Below are 19920 nucleotides of genomic sequence, written 5' to 3'. Positions count from 1 at the left end.
GTGTCTATTATCCACTGCAAATGCTCCAGGAGAGTCAATAACATTAGACTTGTATCTGGCTTCGCTTTCTTCAAGGATTTTTACTTTAAGTATATCAGGGCTAGGTAACTCATCACAAGACTCTATTGCACACCTAAAGTTTTCATAGCTACTTGGTAGACTATATAACAAAAGAATAGCAGCCATATCCGCATGTATAATTATATCCATGGCAGCCAACTTATCTATTGCATCAAAAAACTTATTTAATCATTCTCGAATATCACCCCCTTCCCACATGCGAGACAACGCCAACTGCTTAAGAAATATGGCTTTTCTCGCTAGTCCTTCGGAAGCATACACTGACTCGAATTTCTTCCAAATTACACATGAGGTATTGCAGCTTCGAATCTGTTGCAACTCGACTTTATCCATTTTTCCCGTGCCTCTATCTCATTTTCAGACGGTATTGGTATATCTCCGATAACATATTCCCATAGCTTACCTTTAATTAATAGGGCTTCTGCGTGAATCCTCCAGGAGTCATAATTCTCATTCGTCAGTGGTTTCATACGAACGCCACTCACCATTGAAGACATAGTTGTCCGTCTTAATGGAAAAATTCAATAGGTAGATTACGTAAACACATGTTAAGACAACCACTAGAATTCAGTTTGGTGTTATAGCCATATCTGGGACTAAAACCTGATAAGATTGATGAGGAGATGAACTTCGATTAACATTATTATTAATGTTAAGTCGACCATGTGACGATACACAGACTTATAAACTGACGCAAGGGAAAGCCACGGATGCGAGCGAAGTATAAAGAAAACAATCGAAGAATACGCGGGAGCGAACGTGTCTCAGATGATGTTTGTTTATTCATCGCCCGCTTGTTGCCGCGGTTTATATGAACGCCTCAACAATAATAATAATAGTAATAATAATTATTATGAATATACAGGGTGCTTAGTGGGTTAGGATGGAACAGCAGATATTAATGATTATATAGTACACTTAATTTTATTTGGAAACTTTTAATTAATAATTACGAAAAAGAATATACTACATTATGGTTCAAATGATTGTTTAAGCATGTGTATACTTTTGTCTGAGGTTTTGAGGATACTTATGAAAGCGAACATTTTACCGCGATTGGGAGGCATATATTCCATAGTGCGATTGTCAGCTCGGTGAAATATTCGATTTCGAGGAATTACTGATAGCCGTGTATCGAAGACTCCACTATTTTTTTGAAAATTTCTGAATTTGTCTTTAATACTAAACTACCAGACGGGTCAAAGTGACCCATCCTAATGTCTTCCTTTTGCAATTATTAAAAAGATAACAGATGTTTATCTGAAAAATGGTTGAAGAAATTAATTTATCAATACGAAAACTGAATTGTAAATCAATTAAAGTCTCAATGGATGCACTATTGGAATTTCTATAAAGGAATTTCGGCAAGTCAATTTAACTGCTCGGTAGTTTTAGCGTTATTACGTCGACTCATCAAGAAGTTCTTAGTTTCTTACTGCGGATCTTTACCGTCTTCCTCTGAAATATTACACTGTGGAACAAATCTGAACTGTTTTTGTGTCTTGCAATAATCACTAGGTGATTCTTATAGAGTTCCTTACCCTAAATACGAATCCGAAAACCAAATTGCTGTTTTCGAAAAAACTGGGTTTTTGTAAAAACGGTCGAATTTTTCAGAGAAATTTAAAATTTGCCGTAGAAAATAGAGGAGACTTGCCCGAATATGTAGCTATAAAAATTTTGAATTTTGCATGTCATTAAATGTTTGTAAATGATAATCAAAGTTTAAAAAAGGGTAGATGCGCTTACTTTGTATGCACTTTTGTTACATTTCTACGAAAAGTGGGTTGGCTAGCAGGAATTTGCGGCAAGTCTCCTCTATTTTCTGCAACAAATTTTAACTGCCTATCGTTTTTAGTTTTCACGTAAGACTTGGTTCTCTGAAAAATTCGACCGTTTTTACAAAAACCCAGTTTTTTCGAAAACTGGACGTGACCCAGCAATTTAGTTTTCGGATTCGTATTCAGCGTAAGGAACTCTATAAGAATTACCTAGTGGTTACTGTAAAAAGCAAAATAGGTTAAAACTTATTCCACAGTGTAATTAACATATTAACCGGCGATTAGTCAGTAACCTTTTACATTCAATAATTAACAGCAAAGGATATATTAATAGATCTTTCATTAACAATAGCAATTCAAAGCATGAACAAACAACTATTCTTTAAATATATCGACAATTCTTTAGTCTTACGATTCGAAGGAAAATCATTAATCAATTTCTAATAATTATAGCACAGATGAGATTTATTACTAAGCTTATGGTAGGTAAATTCTTAATATTGATTGTTTCGTAAGGTTTTTCAAAAGATAAACGAGTATGTTCATTGATACCTTATGTGATTTATATTGCACTCAGTAGTAGGGGCTAGGGAGATTAGCTTTTCGTCGACAAAATTCAGGTTTGTGCGAGGTGTTCGGGGCAGGGGGAGTGCGGTGATGTACCAGGTGTTGCAGAGGTAAGAAAGAAAAGTTAATAATTTAAAATAATTTTAAAATCGCTGCCGGCGCGAAATATGGGTGCTCGCTGCTAGGTACGAATAATTTTGCGAATAAAATGGTTACGACAATTGCGAATGAAATAATAAAATAATTATTAGTTTGTTACGCAATTGGGTCTGGTTCGTGTATTCCTGTTATGCTTCCGTTGCGGTTGGGAGATACGCGTATTTTTCGGCGAATTTCGGCGGTGTCAAGATATTTCGACGAGGGCTGTTACGACGCGTTTTAGGTCAGACGCTGGATTCACGATATTTTTTACGATGCAACGTGATGCGGTTTGCGCGATTCCTGTTGCAGCGAAAACAATGCGGTTTTTTCTCGGAGAACAATGTAGCTACGAAAAACGCGGTTTAATTACTTGCATTTTCGATAATGCGTTCTAATTTCAATAATGCGTTCTGGTTTCGATCATTTTACCATATAAAGGGTACAAAGGTTGTCCGAGCAGCGTACAGTTACTTCTAAAACAGAACAGCAAAAGTTTTGCAGTTGTGTGTGTGTGTGTGTGTGTGTTTTCCTCTAAAATAACTCCGATATTTAAAGGTAAGAGGTACTAATATTTATTTGTTTTATAAATGTATAAAATTATATATATATATAATTGATTTATTTTGACGGGGAGAAATTTTTTATACAAAGAATTTGTATTTCTTTATTCAGATGGCACATACCGATCACATTATAGATATGAACGGTTTCGTGACTGAGAAAAAATTTATTTGCAAAGAATTAGGCATAATTAACGTTTGCAATGGGGAGTTCGAGTTGGCGGAATTTCGTTTAGACAGGCATTACAATTCATTATCGAATGCCGATAGAAAGTCGGCATGGTATGTTAGTAATTTCGTACATGGAATCCCAATTGCTGATTTTGGCTATGAAAAATATCGACAGGATGATATATTTGGTGTGATACAAAATTTTGCTCGCGATTATGCTCATCCTGTAACCGCGTGTAAAGTAAGATGTGCTGAAAGAGACATCCTCCGAAAGATGAATATTTCGAGCGTTAATTTAGAAGAATACGGATCTCCTAAATACGAGATATTAGTTCAGAATCCTATATACAGAATTGCTAATAAACCATGTCATTGGACATGGTGATACACCACTGTTGGAAGCCGTCGGCGGAATTCCGACGACAATAACCTTATCATTGCACCGCCAGCGAGGTCCAAACGTTTAGACTATGGCTAAACAATTGCAAAGAAAACAACAGATAACGTATCGAACAGAATACCTTTTTGCGTTGAGCGGTTATCGGTGAAGAGCGATATTCGAATGAAAGTGGACTCGCGGGTTCCCTATAACACCTCGTTTTGATCGCGTCAAGGAAGGAACTACCCTAATTCCGTGCGTACGGAAGTTAGTGCAATACGCAGTGCAACTAGGGCGTGACTCGCGTTCGGGCAGCGTAACGTCTTGCCGATGTTGAGTTAGACTGTGTCCCGTCCCGCCGGTCTTTCAGAGTATATCCTCCTGTCCTTAGACAAGGAAAGTGCTCGCGTGGCTGGCAGGAAAAATCCTGACTCGTGCGAATCTGGCTGCCAGACGCATGAATTGACCGTCGCCAGACTCGCATAGGCCTTGGCGGCACGTGAGAAAATGTACGTAGTTATATGGAAAATAAAACTGCCTCGCTACAAAGGCTTCACGTGATGGTAAACATGTATTATCTAATTTATCATATGATACGTAGTCGTATGGGAAAACACCTTTCCAAGTAATAAGTTCTAAATTGTTGTCCGAAAAATGTACAAATTCATTTTTAACGATATGCAAATTGTCCTTGTCCAAATAGGATGCTAATTTATCTATATTCGAATTTAGAAATTTGAAGGAATCTATAAATTTAAACTTCACGCATCGCTTGTACTTGCCAGAACTCTCCGTATGTTTGGTAAAGGAAATATATGTTTATTTCGTTAATGGCAATAAATCTACTTTCCCTTCGAACGAGTTGACCAAATCACGAATGATAAAATGTGCATCGTATTCGGACAAATTGTGAAAAACCACTGGTACCACGTACGATTCTCTATAGTGAATATTACATTTCGCATGCGCAGGACCGCAATACCTACCCGTTAAATGACAACGATCGCGCGATCGATCGCGATTCTTCACGTTATTCGAGTCAAATGTTTTTTCGCATATGTGATAATGCGTAGCTGATCGAAACTCTAATACCTGTTCATCGGTTAATGGATTCATTGGTATCACGGTACTAAATATCAGCTCTAGGCTATCGCATAATGAGTATAACTCAATCACAAACCATTCTATAGATCCCGTATCACCCCGATAACAGTGATAACCGCATAACGAAGCGTCGTATCTGCAGTGTACATAATAATCTACGGTAAACGGCCGATGACTCTGATATAACCTTGCTCCATGAGAACGGCCTTCGTTTTCCTCTAGCAGACTTTCCAAGTCAGCATAAATAACGAACGGCACCCACTCCTTGTGTGTGTAATTCTTAAACCGCAACCACTTGCTCCCGTTTGTCGGAAGTGTTATAGCACACTGATTCATTCGAGAGCAATCATGTTTAACTTCTCCTCGGTAAAAAAGTATTGTAGACATCTATATAATGAAAAAAAATGCATCAACTTTTAGTAAAAGTTGAAAAAAGAATATAATGCTACTTACCGATCGCAAATATACTTTCGGCGGTTTTTATTAGGCAACTGTGATGAAATCAATCTCGATAAATTTGTTATGGCTGCGGAATGATTCCTCGATGGATTCTGTCTATTTTGAACGAACAGCAAGTTGGCATGTTTTCGATGCTTATTCGCTGTTATGTGAATCAGCTCAAGCTTATTACGTTTCTATTCAAATACATTTAGGGATATTTTATTAGCTTTTTCAAATTTACAGATATCATTAAACGATGTAAGTACTTTAAATCTCACAGTTCGATGGAGAACGTCCTTGTAGTGGCGATACGATGATATTCGCGTCGAATGCGATTTCGCTGGGTATAGACATGCCACGATCGCTCGATAGAAGCAATCGTTCTCTTTAGAATTGATATTAACAACAGTCTTATCAACAACCAGCTCGAATCGATTCGTACTTCTAACAATTAATCAACAAACTTGATATCTTCTTCAATGCCCATCCACTGTCCCGTTCTTGAAATTCCTCCAGTGATGTTAATATTGGCTTCATGACATCGTCCGTGTACCAGTTTCGCAGATTCGTTGATTTGAAAAGTGCAGTATTTTGCGTATGAAATCATTTTATCGACGCTTGATCGCGTAACACGAAATCACCTTCAAACACAACGTTCACTTTTAATAACGAATATTTATTTAAAAGTTCACTGATATGTCTGCTCACAAGTTGTTTTGCGTCGTGTAAAAATTGTCGCGGTTGTATATGTTCAACGTTTATAACAACACCGATCATGGCGCGTTTTCCAAATGCCAATTCAAGATCTTCCCAAACGAGCGACGATGCTCTGGCACCTTGATTTTTATCATATAGACTACCGCCGGTATGCGAGACGCGTTTATTCAAATGTACATTTAAACTTTTCATACGACACATGAGTGACATTAAATGAGCTTTCGTACCCGGGTGCATGTCTCTTTTCATAATAATCATACATGCACGACATTGATTCAATCATTCGATACAACACTTGTGCCAATAGCGATATTCGTTTACGGTTCGTATGAACGGTGCCACACGTTTCAAAAGACATAGCAGTTGTTGTATAATTTTTATACTCATATTGGAAAAAACGCAACCGACTATTCACAGAAAAAAGTATTGTCTATACACCGATTGACAATTCGCGAAATACACAATATAATTTTAATTGATTCGACTGTTGATGGAGAAGAGAACAAAAATGCGGTATGATTTGTTGATTCACCATGGAATAATTTTGAATGCCGAATTTAAATGATTTTTCAATTGCGAAAGATTGCAACGAAGCTACGTTGATGATAACCACTCCAACTGTAAACTGCTCGGACAGCCTCTGTACCTTCAATGCGACAACGAATCTACATACGCACTAATACTGCAAGACTTATCGAAATTGCAACTAATTAGATCGCGTTTTCCGGGAAAAACCGCTTCCTCTTCGCCGCAACAGGAATCGCGCAAGCATCATCCCGTTGCATCATAAAAAAATCGTGAATCCGGCATCTCATTTAAAAAATATTTTAACGCCAAATATTCCCGGGCGAAAATTTTGCCGACTATGCCATTGGGTAGACGTGCGAGTCTCGACGAAGACGACCCAACGACGCGACCGACTAAAAATTTTATATTTTATAATTACGTCAATGAAAATACGCGTGTATCGCGAGCGAAACGGCGAGATGCGCGCCCGACCGCGATAACAGGGTGGCGCGCGTCAGTCGGTTGCACGCAAGCGATAACGCGAAACCAACGACGTAATTAATTATTTTATTCGCAGCGATTTTATCATTTTAAATTATTTACCTTTTCTAAATATTGACTCTCGCCCCCCGACACTCGGTACATCGCTCCGTCCTTCTCCAACATCCGGTATACCTCCTGCACTTCCAAAACACCCGGTACTTCGCGGTCTCCCACCACCCCTCACGCTCCGCGCATGCCATGCCTCCTTATCGCAAATTTTGTCGATGAAAAGCTACGGAGGTTCAAAACCACATACAAAGTGAATTTGAACCTCCGTAGCTATACTACTAAAAACATAGCCTACCGTTTAATATAGAATAAAAGTTGAGTGCTACTATTCATAATTATAACAGCGGGAGTAATTTGTATTCAACATTGCTCGCGACACGTCATGCAGTCTTCGTATCGACACGGGGGTTTTTATTTTAAGACTTATTTAGTAGAATGCATTGTTGTTGTCAGTATCATTAAAAGAAAAGAGCCTGCACTTTAATATAGTATATAAATTGTTGAATTAAATTTCTATTTGGTATAAATAAAAACTGCTGTAGCAAATTAAATCAAAAGTTTTATCTTTTATATTTGGAATTACTTGCTATTTTTTTATATGTAACATTATCATTTCAACATTACTTTTTATTTGTATATTTTCAAACAAATTATAAAATCGCCACAGTTTATCAGAACTTGTAAAAGTGTTATTTAAATTTTCTTTTTGATATCAGAATGAAAAATCTCTTCCACTAAAGCAGTTGATTTACCTGATGTAAATAACATGTTTAGTTCTAAAAATTGGAATAATATGTAATTTTTAACATATTTCAATGCTGAATAAATATTAAAAGTTATAAAAAATATTATCAAACAAACAAAAATGTTGTGGCATTACATACCATTAAAAGTAATTATTTTTTACTATACTTCAATCCTAGTTCCATTTCGATATGTCTAATGGTTTAAAAGTTATAACAAAATGTCACTACATAAATTTCTCGATCCAGACCGTAGCGCGGCGTTCCAATGGTGCCTCGTGAATAACGATCGCCCGTCATAGTGCTTGATTTCGTAAAAAAATAGGACAAAAGTTATAATTTCCAAGCTAATATATGTTCGACCTACGACCTCTAATACTTTTTTAAAGACGGTGTGAAAATGTATCGTTTGGGAAAAAAGGTATAATTTCAGTAAAAAAATTAAAGAGACATTACTTTTTTATTAAATAAATGATCTGTTGCTAATTTTTTTATTTCACTTTGTTGACCACATATCATTACTGACCACTTCTTCTTAGATATTTTTTAAAATCAATTTACTGCAGGCATTAGATTTTAAAAACTGTTATTGGGAATTATTTAGAAAATAAATTTTTAAGTAAGAACCAAAAGGGCTTGCAAGTTTATCTCAGCAGAAATGTTATTGATGAGTGCTGGTAGCAGAACTGACTTTTTAAATTTTAAAATATTGTTGTTGCAAGGAAATATACATATTTGGATGTTTGGAATTTACTATCCAAAACATGGATTTATACCGACGAACAAAATGTTTTATGTCTAAGTATAAAGCTAGTGATTCCATTAATGAAAATGACTCATTTAACCTTTTAAAGTGGTTTGATCGTAAACATTAAACATTGTGGCAGCAAAACTTATTTCTTTGGAAATTCAATATTGATAGACATTTAAAGGTAATTATTTACATCTGCGATTCTCTACCGATTTGAATAGCCTTCAAATATGTTGTTAATGACATCATTCTGAATAAATGTTTTCCATATGTACACTCCCAAAGAAAAAGATAGCACACATGTGGTATTGGAATTTCTACAAGATATTCTCTTGGAAGGAATGTAAACAGATAAATAGACACAGACACAAAATTATAGGACACTCAAGGTTTATTTTGATTTTCTTCAATATGTCGCGAGCTTTAAGGAAGTTGGAGTAGTTAGTCAGTGTTCAGTGTTTCTTGATGTTGGTATCTGTCGCATTTCGCGATGGGTCGTGGTAAAAATTTCTCTGACAGTGAAATAAACACAATTCTTATTTTAAGAAAGAGAAAGTAACGATTACAGAAATTTCGAAAAAAATTAATCGAAGCAGAAAAGCTGTATATGACGTATTAAAAGATGTGGATAACTACTGCAGTAAAAGGATAAGCACTGGAAAGCCAGCAGCCGTATCACACCGTAACACAACAGCAATACTTCGTGCTGCATCAAATTCTTGTGTTACTGCAAGAGAAATTGCTTACAAAGTTAGTGTACATACCAACATTTAAAATGTTCGACGTGTGCTGCAAATGAGTAATATTATAAACCGATCAAAAATAAAAGCCAAACCACGATTAACAAAGAAGCATAAGGAGGCACGCCTTGAATTTGCGAAAAAACACATACACTGGAGGAAAACCTGGAGAAATGTAATTTTTACAGATGAAAAACGGTTTTGTCTGGATGGTCCAGATAGTAGTGCATACTATTATCATGACATTCGAAAAGGACGATCAACAAAAATTAAATGACAGATGAAAGGAGGTGAAATAATGATTTGGGCCAGTATATGTTACAAAGGGAAAACGGATATTAATTTTATACAAGGAAAAATGAATAGTGCACGTTATTTGAGATTAATTAAAAACCAAATTGATAAGTATGCAGAATGCATTACAGGTACAGAATTTGTGTTCCAGCAAGGTAATGCTGCCATACGAACGGCAAAAATTATTCACGTATATTTTTCAAAGGTGAAAATTTCTGTTTTGGAATAGCCGGTGTGCTCCCGGGACCTCAATATAATTGAGAACTGTTGGGGATTATTATCAAAAGCAGTCTACGCAGCAGATAGACAATTTTAAAATTTAAATGATTTAAAAATCTGTATTAAAGGGGAATGGAAAAATTTATCACAATCTTCAATTAAAGTATTGTATAAATCCATACCAAAAAGAATGATAGGAGTAATGGAGAACCACGAAGGTCCTACACATTATTAAACACAGGTACAATTATATCATTTTCATGTTTGTATATTTTAAATTTATACAATATTAAGAATATTTAAGAATATTTTTCAGACGTGCTATCATTTTTTCTATATTTATTTGGGTATTCGTATTTTTACTAACAGAATTTGTTAAGGAAAAATCAATAAAAGTTATTATATCTTCCCTGTGCCATAATTATAACGTGCTATACCTTACAACTCTTATCAGAAGCATTTTTTTGTATTACTCATACCTTTTTTAATAATCAAGTTATATAAAAAAATGGACGTATTAGTAAATCCGTACTAGCCACCCCACTTTCCATAGAAATATAACAAAAGTGCATATAAAGTGCGCGCATCGATTCTTTTTTAAACTTTGATCATCATTTACAAGCATTTAATGATACGCAATATTCAACATTTTTATATGTAGTTACATATTCAGGCAACTCTCCTCTATTTTTTACGACAAATTTCAACTGCCTATCGTTTTTAGTTTTCACGTAACACTTGTTTCTTTGAGAAATTTGACCGTTTTTACAAAAACCTATTTTTTTCGAAAACTGGACGTGATCTAGCAATTTGGTTTTCGGATGCGTATTTAGGGTAAGAAACTCTATAAGGACCACCTAGTGGCTATTACAAAATAACAATCATAATCAGCGATTTTAAGGCGCCTGAATTGCGCTAACTAAGCTTTCGTGGGGATGAGCGACAGTTCGCTGCTTCCCATCGAGAATCCGCATTGTCGGCTATTCGGATTGGGTGACAACGGGAAACGGCCACTCGCCGCCATTGGCCTGGTAGTTATAGCAACTCATAATCAGTTTTGACACATCTTTACTACTGGTCGAGCGGAACGAAGAAATCAGATGGCCAATAAAAAGGACGTACCGAAACTGAGTCGTCATAACAATCGGGCCGCGTGAAAGGACGCCCCCCCCCCTTCCGTTAAGCCGCTTCAAGCCAATGGCCGGCGGCCGTGACGTGAGCGAATAGATGTGGCGTGGGCACGTGAAGACACGCCACGCCTCCGTGGGCAACCGGAGGCGACTTAGAAGTGTTGCCGACTCCCCTTTTAGCATCGAGTACATACGTAGCCCGGGTGGAAAGGGGACTCTTCCAGTGCCGATGTTCCGACCGCCATTGCTGCGGCGTATGGTCGGTATTGGCTCGTAGCAATAACACAAGACGGGAGCGGGACTAAATACGACGAAGTAAGATGTAACGATAAGCAACGAAGTTGGCATTAGTATAAAAGGTGGCGCACAAGTATCTTTCTACATTTCACTTTATTACATACAACAGCTGCGCTTCTACGCGTTCAAAAAATTACAGAAATAGACAATATTTGTTTTCACTAAATATGTGTAAGTATTTTTATGCATAGTAAAATTATTGGAACTCTTTTTGTAAATTTCATGTTATCGATACAAATTTATTGAACTCTTATAGTAAATTTAATATTAAATGAAGTAATTACAACGCCAGGTGTTAAGAATTTATATATACAGTTAGAAACAAAAAATAAGAATAATAAAATAATATCTATACATAAAATACCACCCATGAAATGAAAATAACGCTATGCATATAAAAGGGACATTGGTTTGGTGAAGCTTAAAGCATAGTGGAAAAAATTATAAACCATAGAAATGTAATGTGAACACCGGTGGCAACAAGGTTATTTCTTACTACGTTGCGTATTCACAATAGTATATAAATACTGACGCTTACCGGGATATTTCCAGCTAATTACATGTCATAATATGCTTTAAATGTCAGTTTTCTGGACAAAACTCAAATACACAATTATTCAATATATAATAAAATAGGATTATGTTACCTTGAATGAATAGAATCTACAAAAACCTACTTACAAGAGTAGGAAAGAATACACCTCGATTGCCGGAAACAAATATTGTCTATTTCTGTACTTTTTCGAACATGTATAAGCCCTACTGTAGTATGTAATAAAACGAAATGTCAGTCCGAGTGTGGTTTCCGTCGCGATAGGATGTGTTTACCACGTACTGCCCGCATGTACCATTCCAAAGATAATGACAGGTATCGCCAGGATGGGAACCGAAAACTAACACATGAATGAGATCTTTGCTACAAGAATCTCATCCATACGGTAAACGATCAAAGACCCCAAATCATGAACGAAACTGACCCCAAAACTTCTTATGCGACAGCTACGAAAAGTGAATACATACCCTATCGGGTATATGATCAAGCCATAATTTTACAATTTGTAGACGACATCGTTATCAAGGAATATGTCACAGTCATAAGAAACATAATAGGACTAAAATCAATAAAATATATGTCGCGAATCTCAAACGGAATAGTTTGCATTTACTTGAACAATAAAACGACGGTTATGAACATAACAACAAAATACAAGTCAATAACAATAAATAACGAAAACATAGAAATCTATCCTATGATACTACCAAAAATCCCTAACTTTATATTTGAGGATATTTTCAAAAATCACAACATTAAACTATGTTCGAAGATAACATATTTACAAGCTGGAATACCGACACCAACTCTACTCAAACATACTTAGTTTCAAACAAGTCTACATAGAACCAAACGACGCCAAAAGGATACCAAGATCTTTCTTAACAATCGACGATACACAACACAGAATTTTCGCCACTACAAACGAGCAGATGTGCTTTATACAGTTACTCGTTTTAATATTCGGACATTATGGTTTTTACGAAATTAAAGCTTTACGTACTTATTTGAAATGTAGTTATCGAATTTTCTGGTCCGTAAGTGATTAAAGCACATATTCTAGTTTATAAATATGTGAAATTAATTACTTTATTTTTTATTGTTTTCCACATAATAAATCTTAAATGAAATGAGAACCAATATTATTGTCGAAAAAATATTCGGACGCTGAAAATTACATAAGGTTTTTTGATATTTATTAATACATAAGAACAAAATTATAATAATTTTAATATTTAATTTGTGGGATATCCCTTTTGTTTAATAACATGTTGCAAACGTGTCGAAATATTTGAAACTATTTTACTGAAATAATTTTTAGTAATGCGTCTTCACTGTTTCGTCAGTCGTATTTTGAATTCCTTTTTTTTTATAGGCGTTGTCCTAATATTACGGTGAAATAAATCTCACAAATTATCAATTGGATTTAAATCTGGTGACTGTGATAGAGGATATAGCACTTTCGGACAATACAATAAATATTCCTGGACTATTCTCGATTTGTGTTTCGAATCGTTGTCCTGGTAGAACTTAAAACTGTCACGTATACCCGTATTCGTTGCAATTTTTAATAAATTTTGCTTTAGTAAGTCTAAATATTTATTCTTGTCCATAATACCTTTAATAAAATCTAACTCTCCTACTCTACCAGTTGAAATACAGCCCCACAGCATCAAGCCTACGCCACTGTGTTTCATCGTCGGTATCATATTATTTATTTTTAATTGTTTATTTGGTTTACGCCACACTAATTGTCGTCTGCTACATCCAGAAACATGAAATTGATTTTCGTCCGCAAAAGTCACATCATTCTGCCATGATTGTGTTTTAGAAATAAATACTTTAGCGAATGTTATATGTTCCTTTCGATTGATCTCGTTTATGTATGGTTTTTTACGAACCACTCTACCATTATTACCAGCATCTTTTAAAACATTGCGAACTGTATCCTCGTGCATTCTCTTTCCAGTTTCTGCAGTTGAAGTAGGAGCAATTAATCCTGGATTGATTTTTCGAACAGTTGCATGCTTATCAAGATTGTCAAGAAGACGCGGACGTCCCTTTTGGGGAATAGATTCAATGCGATCTGCATTTTCATATATTCTTATAAATTAACAATTTCCCAATTTCCCGGTATTGCAAGCAAAACCAGTCAACAAGAACAAAAAACGCACTACTCCATGGTGAAATGAAAAGTGTCAAACTGCACTAAAAGAAAGCCACCACGCATTTAATAGAGTAAAAGAATACCCTACAGCAGAGAATTTAATCAATTTAAAAAAACTACGAGCTAAACTCCACAGAATAATAAAAGTAAGCAAACAGTTACACAATTATTTTAATTACTTACATTAACAATTTACTTTAATTACAACACAATTAACAGTATGGGAAAAAATGAAACAAATTAACGGAATATAGTTCAACTCAGAAATCAAATTTTTAGACCTTGGCAACAACAGCTTCATAATCAACTCAAAAGATATTGCCGACACCCTTGTAAAGACTTTTTTAGAAAAACGCAATTAACACAAACTACCACCTACATAACTCCATGGTCATTTCTGAAAATACAAATCCATCAAACTTGGACACCACCAGCATAAATTCTACTCTAAATACCAGCATAACTCTAGACGAAATACAAATCACACTCCAAGCCACAAAAACATTTCATCTGTCAGGCCAGACAATATACCCAATTTACTCTTAAAACAACTACCAATCATTGGAACAAAATTCTTCCAGAAAGTCTACAATTAGATATGGATGCATCAAGTTTTTCCAGATGAATGAAGAAAAGCAATAATTATTCCCATTCCGAAACCAAATAAAAATAAACACAATTCAGAAAATTATAGACCACTCGCTCTGGCAGATTGTACTTGCAAAATCTTAGAGAAAAGCATCAACAAAAGACTAAGATGGTTCTTAGAATCGAACAACATTCTAACATCTTATTAATATGGATTCTGACGATTCCGATTCACCACCGACGCCCTTATACACATCGAAACGAATATATGCGATGCATTCCTGAAAAATGAATATCCAGTTAAACTATGCTTAGACATATAAAAAGCATACGACACAATTCAGAGACCAAGTATAATCGAAACCATTCAGTCGCTAAACATAAATGGCCATACAATTGTTTTCATAAAGAACTCTTCCTTGAAAACCGGTCAATCAAATTGAGAATAAACGATACCCGTTCCAGATCAACACCTATCAATAATGGAATACTACAAGGATCGGCACTGAGCGTCACACTGTTTCTAATAGGAATCAATGATTTAATAAAGAATATAAAAACCACAGTCCAAGCAAATTTATATGCAGATGACCTCATGCTAATTTGCAATGGAAAAAACCTAGATACAGTCATAGAACTCTTGCAAATGAACATAAACGAATTATGCAGATGGTCTCAGAAAGCGGGACTCAAACTTTCTCAAAAAACATAAACAACGCCAAAACCCAACAAAACTGTACATGAGAAATACCAAAATAGAAGGAGTGGAGAGAGTAAAATTGCTTGGTCTCACTTTCGAACGAAAATTAACGTGGGTCCCACACTTAAAACATCTAAAACGGATGTGCTTGCAAAGAATAAATGTCATTAAGGCACTAGCTCACGAAAACTGGGGAGCAGATCAAGAAGTCTTATTAAAAACCTACCAAGCTCTAATTAGGAGCAAATTTGACTACTGTTCAATAATATACAATTCTACTAAACACAGGGTACTAAAAACGATAGAATCTATCCAAAATATAGTACTGAGATTGGCCAGAGGAATTTATCGTACAAGCCTAATAAACGGTATACTGTTCGAAGCTAAAGAAACAACACTAGAATAAAGAAGAAAATTGTTGAGCCTAAAATATGCCGTTAAAATAGCGTTCACTCCCGATAACCCTGTTTATAACAACATTTTCACAGACAGACTCACACTTCTATACAACAGAAAACCAAAACTATTAGTCCCCTTTTAAATCAGAGTCAACAAATACCCAAGTTCAATAAAAATCACACTGACATCTGTTATCGAACGCTACCACGGAAAAATAGCTCCATAGAATTTAAAATTTCCAAAAATAAATATGAACCTAGCATCACTCCCAAAAAACCAAATAAGCAGCCTTCTACGCCAAATCAATTTCCCAGAACTAGACAACAAATACACCAATTATAACAAGATATATACCGACGTATCAAAAACAGATTAAGGAATAGGATTTGCTTACATTATCAACAGTATGATAAAAAAATTACGCCTCCCGAAAACCGTATCTATTTTCACAACCGAAGCTTATGCAATCCTCGAAGCTGTCTGCTAGATGCAAATAAATAATCTCCAACATGCTGTTATTTACACAGACTCCATGGGCACAATCAATGCAATAACAAATATAAGCGCTAAAGCGAAACATGAAATCATACAAGCCATCCAAGAAATCTGTACTGACCTCTCACACAGCAACAATCACATAATACTTACATGGGTCCCTTCCCATCAAGGCATATCAGGAAATGAAAAAGCAGATAGTATGGCCAAAAAAGCAACAACTGACCCAGAAACCGAAATTAAAAAACAAATCCCTTTTAAAGACCTTCTAAAATCAATTTATGTCACCGAAGAAGAAGAATGGAACAGGATATGGACCACGAGCAATAGAACAAAAATACATAGCACTCTCAACTTGAACAGAAAAAATAGGTCAATTTTATCAAGACTCAGAATAGGATACGCAATAATCACTCATGAACACCTTCTAAAAAGGACCGAATCAACTTTTTGCAGTACTTACTACCTGAGAATAACAACACATCTGCTATACAAATGCCGAAGATACCAAACAGAAAAACTCAAATACACACTAGACCCAGTCACCGCTCTAACATCAGAGGATCACATTAGAAACACAGTAAATTACCCGAAAGAAACCCAACTGTACAACAAAATTTAGAATAAAGCAAACGAACAATTTTCTGTCTCTAATAACCCAGTCGTCGATGCGACATTAAACTAAATTGAAAAAAAATGAAATGTGAAAAGATACGTGTGTGCCACCTTTTATATTAACACACTATCGGCGGGTAACATCATGAGCTTGACTCACGTATAGCGGGCGAAAATTAGTGAAGTATGAAAAAAGTGCACCTTTTAGAAAACATGTAATATCTTCACATCTAATAGTAGGATTTCAATGAAATTTGTAAAATAGGTATCACATAGTATTTCGAAGATGTAGATGAAATTTAAAAAAAAAATTCAATTTTTAATTTAGTTTTCTATTACTTCATTTAATGTATAACATGACCAAACAATAATTGTTAATTTTTGAAAGTTTTAAAAGTTCATGTAGTAAGAGAAAAGCGTAATAATGTTTAGGAATATTTTATTATTCAGTTTCTTATATAGTAATTTTATTTACTTTGTAAGAACGAAATTTGCAGTGTCAAAATAGCACATTTCATAAAATTATTAGTTTTTCTTAAAAATTAATAAATGTAGGACTAAACACTGGTCAGGCTTTACGAAAAACAACCAAAAACATCATTCCTGTCCAAAAATTAGTGACAATGAAAAAAAACAAGCATTCGTAAATGTTTTACTAACACTTAGCGTACGTTCTGCATAAAAGGTATTAATACCCGACCCGGCGATAAGCGCCAGTCTGTGGAAAAGGTATTAATACCCTTCCCGCCGATAGTGTGTTAACGCCGAGTTCGTTCCTCCATCGTTATATCTCATTCCGTCGCATTTAGTCCTGCTTCCGTCCTGTGTTATTGCTGTGCACCAATATTGACCACGCATCGAAGATGATGACGGCCCGATCAGGACTGGAAGAGTCCTCTTGCCTCCCTGACATCTCGCCATCAAGAGGAATCGTCAATATTTCTAAGCCGAAGGGTACATTGAAATGCGATTAAACGTTGGTTGCGCGAAGAGAATCTTTGTTGGACATTTCAGTGTCGCTTAGTTGATTATAAAACGCTTCGCGTCATAGGAAACGCGCCTCGCTCAATTTTTTGTACGAGGTTAGATAATCTTATGGGAAAACGCCTTTCCTAGTAAGAAACTTTAATCTTCATCCAACAGATGTTTAACCGTTTGTGTCCTAAGCGGCGCGATCGCATTTCTCCATTGTACTGCTTAAAAGCGCCAGTCTATTGTCTTGTAGAATCAGATGGAGCTTATTTATTTGTCTTTCTTCTAATTATTCATTCTCATTTTTGCTATTGCCCACTTAGAACTGGAAAACTGTAATAATCGCGCTATTTAAAATTTGTTTTTGTAAAAATAGGAAAACGTAATTCAATTCCTAAATTGAAATGAAAGAAGCGCGATCGCGCCGCTTGCTATTTTTCAACTGGGTTCTTGCGAAATCGGTGGGACTCAAACGGTTAAACTCGGTCCTAAGAATGCACAGATTTTTCTCGTCCAGATACGATGACAATTTAGGCAGACTTGTATTTAAGGAGGGAAATACTTTTAGAACCTTAAAAAATCGCAATATTTTTTTTTCTATAGGATGTTAGTATAACATCTTAAGAGTATGGTGCCAAAGTTTTAAAGGGAAATTTGCAGCCCTTCTGATGCTATCGGGACTCATAGGCGGTAGCCCACCGCAGGTATATATTCACGCGCTAGAAGCGGAGGACCCGCCTTTCATAATTCCCTCCTTTCAATCATTGTAAACATGTTACTTTACATTGTCTGCGTTATACAAGAAAAATTATCATATAGCGCGATTTCCTATAGCTCGAATTTATACTACTCGTGAAATATTAATTGCGTTATACAAGAGTCTATTGTACTTGTATTTGTTATATAGCGCATGTTGTAGGAAGCATGTAGTATCCTCCCTTGTACTCCTTTTGCTCTAAAGTGTGCGCGGGCCCGAAAACCCGCGCCACTGCCCATCCTGCGGCCAGGTGATATTGGCCGTGTATATGGAGGGGGCTGATGTTCGTGCCACCACCCTTTTCACAAGCGATTGCCCCAACGCCGCTAGGTGGTGGTCAGCGGATCCAAACCCCGCCGCCACACTCCACACTCCGTTTGACATTGTCGCAGCGCTATGATGCCGGGGCACACATCAAGCATGGCTGCGCCAGGTCCCCACGCCACTCAAGCGGCACAGACGCATGAATACGTGTGCGCTGCCGCTACTCCCGTTGCGTCCGGCCATTCCCTTTTACCCTAGTCCCGTCTGTAGGGGTAGGGCGGCGAGTACCATAGTAGCTATGGTAGGGATGGTCGACTTGAGAGAATAATTTCTTGAAATTCCGAGTTACCTCGAAACTCGACAGAAATTATTCTCTCCGTGATCAGGGAGTGAGGCTCCATCATTGCAATGCGAGAAAAAAACCAACTCGGAAAAATTGATCTCACTGGGAATCGAATTCGGCTTTTCGCACTACGAGTCTGGAACCAAACCACCATGACCACTGCTCGCCTAAAAAAAAAGAGCCAACAACACACGGTATTCCCAAGCGGTCACCCATCCAAGTACTAACCGTGCCCGATGCTGCTTGACTTCGGTGATCGGACGAGAACCGGTATTTTACAGCGTGGTATGATCGTTGGCTGATTCTATGTACGTCTGATTAGAGACACACTCTACTGAGTACAGTATTCCTCCAGCAACAATAAATTTTAATGTGCATCACCAAACGACCGGACCACAAGTACCGAGTAATATAAAAGTACCTACAGACTATTTTACTTTATATTTTACAAGTGAATTAGTAGACAATATAAAAAAAACAAACGAACGATTATGCCAACGAAAAAATAAGAAACAACACTCACGCAAATCAATTTGGCACAAGTGGCACGATATTACCAAAGAAGAATTTCTAGCTTTTATTGCCATTATAACAAATATGGGATTGATTAAAGTAGCAAATGTGCAAGAGTATTGGTCTACATTCTTCAATAGTAGAATTCCTTTCTTTCCCGAAACATTCAGTAGGAGGGACAGATCTCTGCAAATCTTTTGGATGCTGGTTGATTCAAAAACCGGATTGATAGGTCAATTTAATTGCAAATTGATAATTCTTCATTGTTGAAATGAAAGTTAAAACCCAGATGGGTAATCAAAATTACATTCCCGTTGAAAATCCACGGACAACTCGAGACCAGCGAAGGATAACGACTTACACAACTGGAAAAGGTATA

The 19920-nt window shown here is 36.2% G+C and overlaps 2 protein-coding genes, 1 non-coding gene and 1 pseudogene across 4 annotated transcripts; 1 reads left to right on the top strand and 3 right to left on the bottom strand.

The window, feature by feature from the left end:
- Positions 1 to 5133, bottom strand: LOC143174242 (uncharacterized; the record flags this gene model as incomplete). Its single annotated transcript, XM_076364753.1, has 3 exons — positions 4944 to 5133; positions 485 to 588; positions 1 to 224 (listed from the first exon to the last, which is right to left on the bottom strand). Coding segments are annotated over exons 1-3 (366 nt in total), but the record flags the coding sequence as incomplete, so codon positions are not given.
- A 100-nt stretch (positions 5134 to 5233) lies between these two features.
- On the bottom strand, positions 5234 to 6605 carry LOC116433349 (uncharacterized; annotated as a pseudogene). The gene is made up of 2 exons (XR_004236283.2): positions 5504 to 6605; positions 5234 to 5419 (listed from the first exon to the last, which is right to left on the bottom strand). The product of XR_004236283.2 is annotated as an uncharacterized LOC116433349 (transcript).
- A 9464-nt stretch (positions 6606 to 16069) lies between these two features.
- On the top strand, positions 16070 to 16699 carry LOC143174241 (uncharacterized). The gene has a single exon (XM_076364751.1). It carries the CDS (start codon positions 16070 to 16072, stop codon positions 16697 to 16699), a length of 630 nt encoding a protein of 209 aa, XP_076220866.1.
- Positions 16700 to 19207: 2508 nt separating this feature from the next.
- Positions 19208 to 19327, bottom strand: LOC116434530 (5S ribosomal RNA). Its single transcript, XR_004236568.1, has one exon. It is a non-coding gene; the product is annotated as a 5S ribosomal RNA (ribosomal RNA).
- Positions 19328 to 19920: the final 593 nt, after the last annotated feature.

The sequence above is a fragment of the Nomia melanderi genome, chromosome 2 (genome assembly GCF_051020985.1).
Source record: "Nomia melanderi isolate GNS246 chromosome 2, iyNomMela1, whole genome shotgun sequence".
NCBI lineage: Eukaryota > Metazoa > Arthropoda > Insecta > Hymenoptera > Halictidae > Nomia > Nomia melanderi.
Note: the sequence above shows the minus strand (reverse complement) of the source record. Positions and strands in the feature narration are given on the sequence as shown.

What these genes read in the sequence shown, in the direction of transcription:
- LOC143174241 (XM_076364751.1), top strand. Translation starts at nt 16,070, where the DNA reads ATGCAAATAAATAATCTCCAACATGCTGTTATTTACACAGACTCCATG.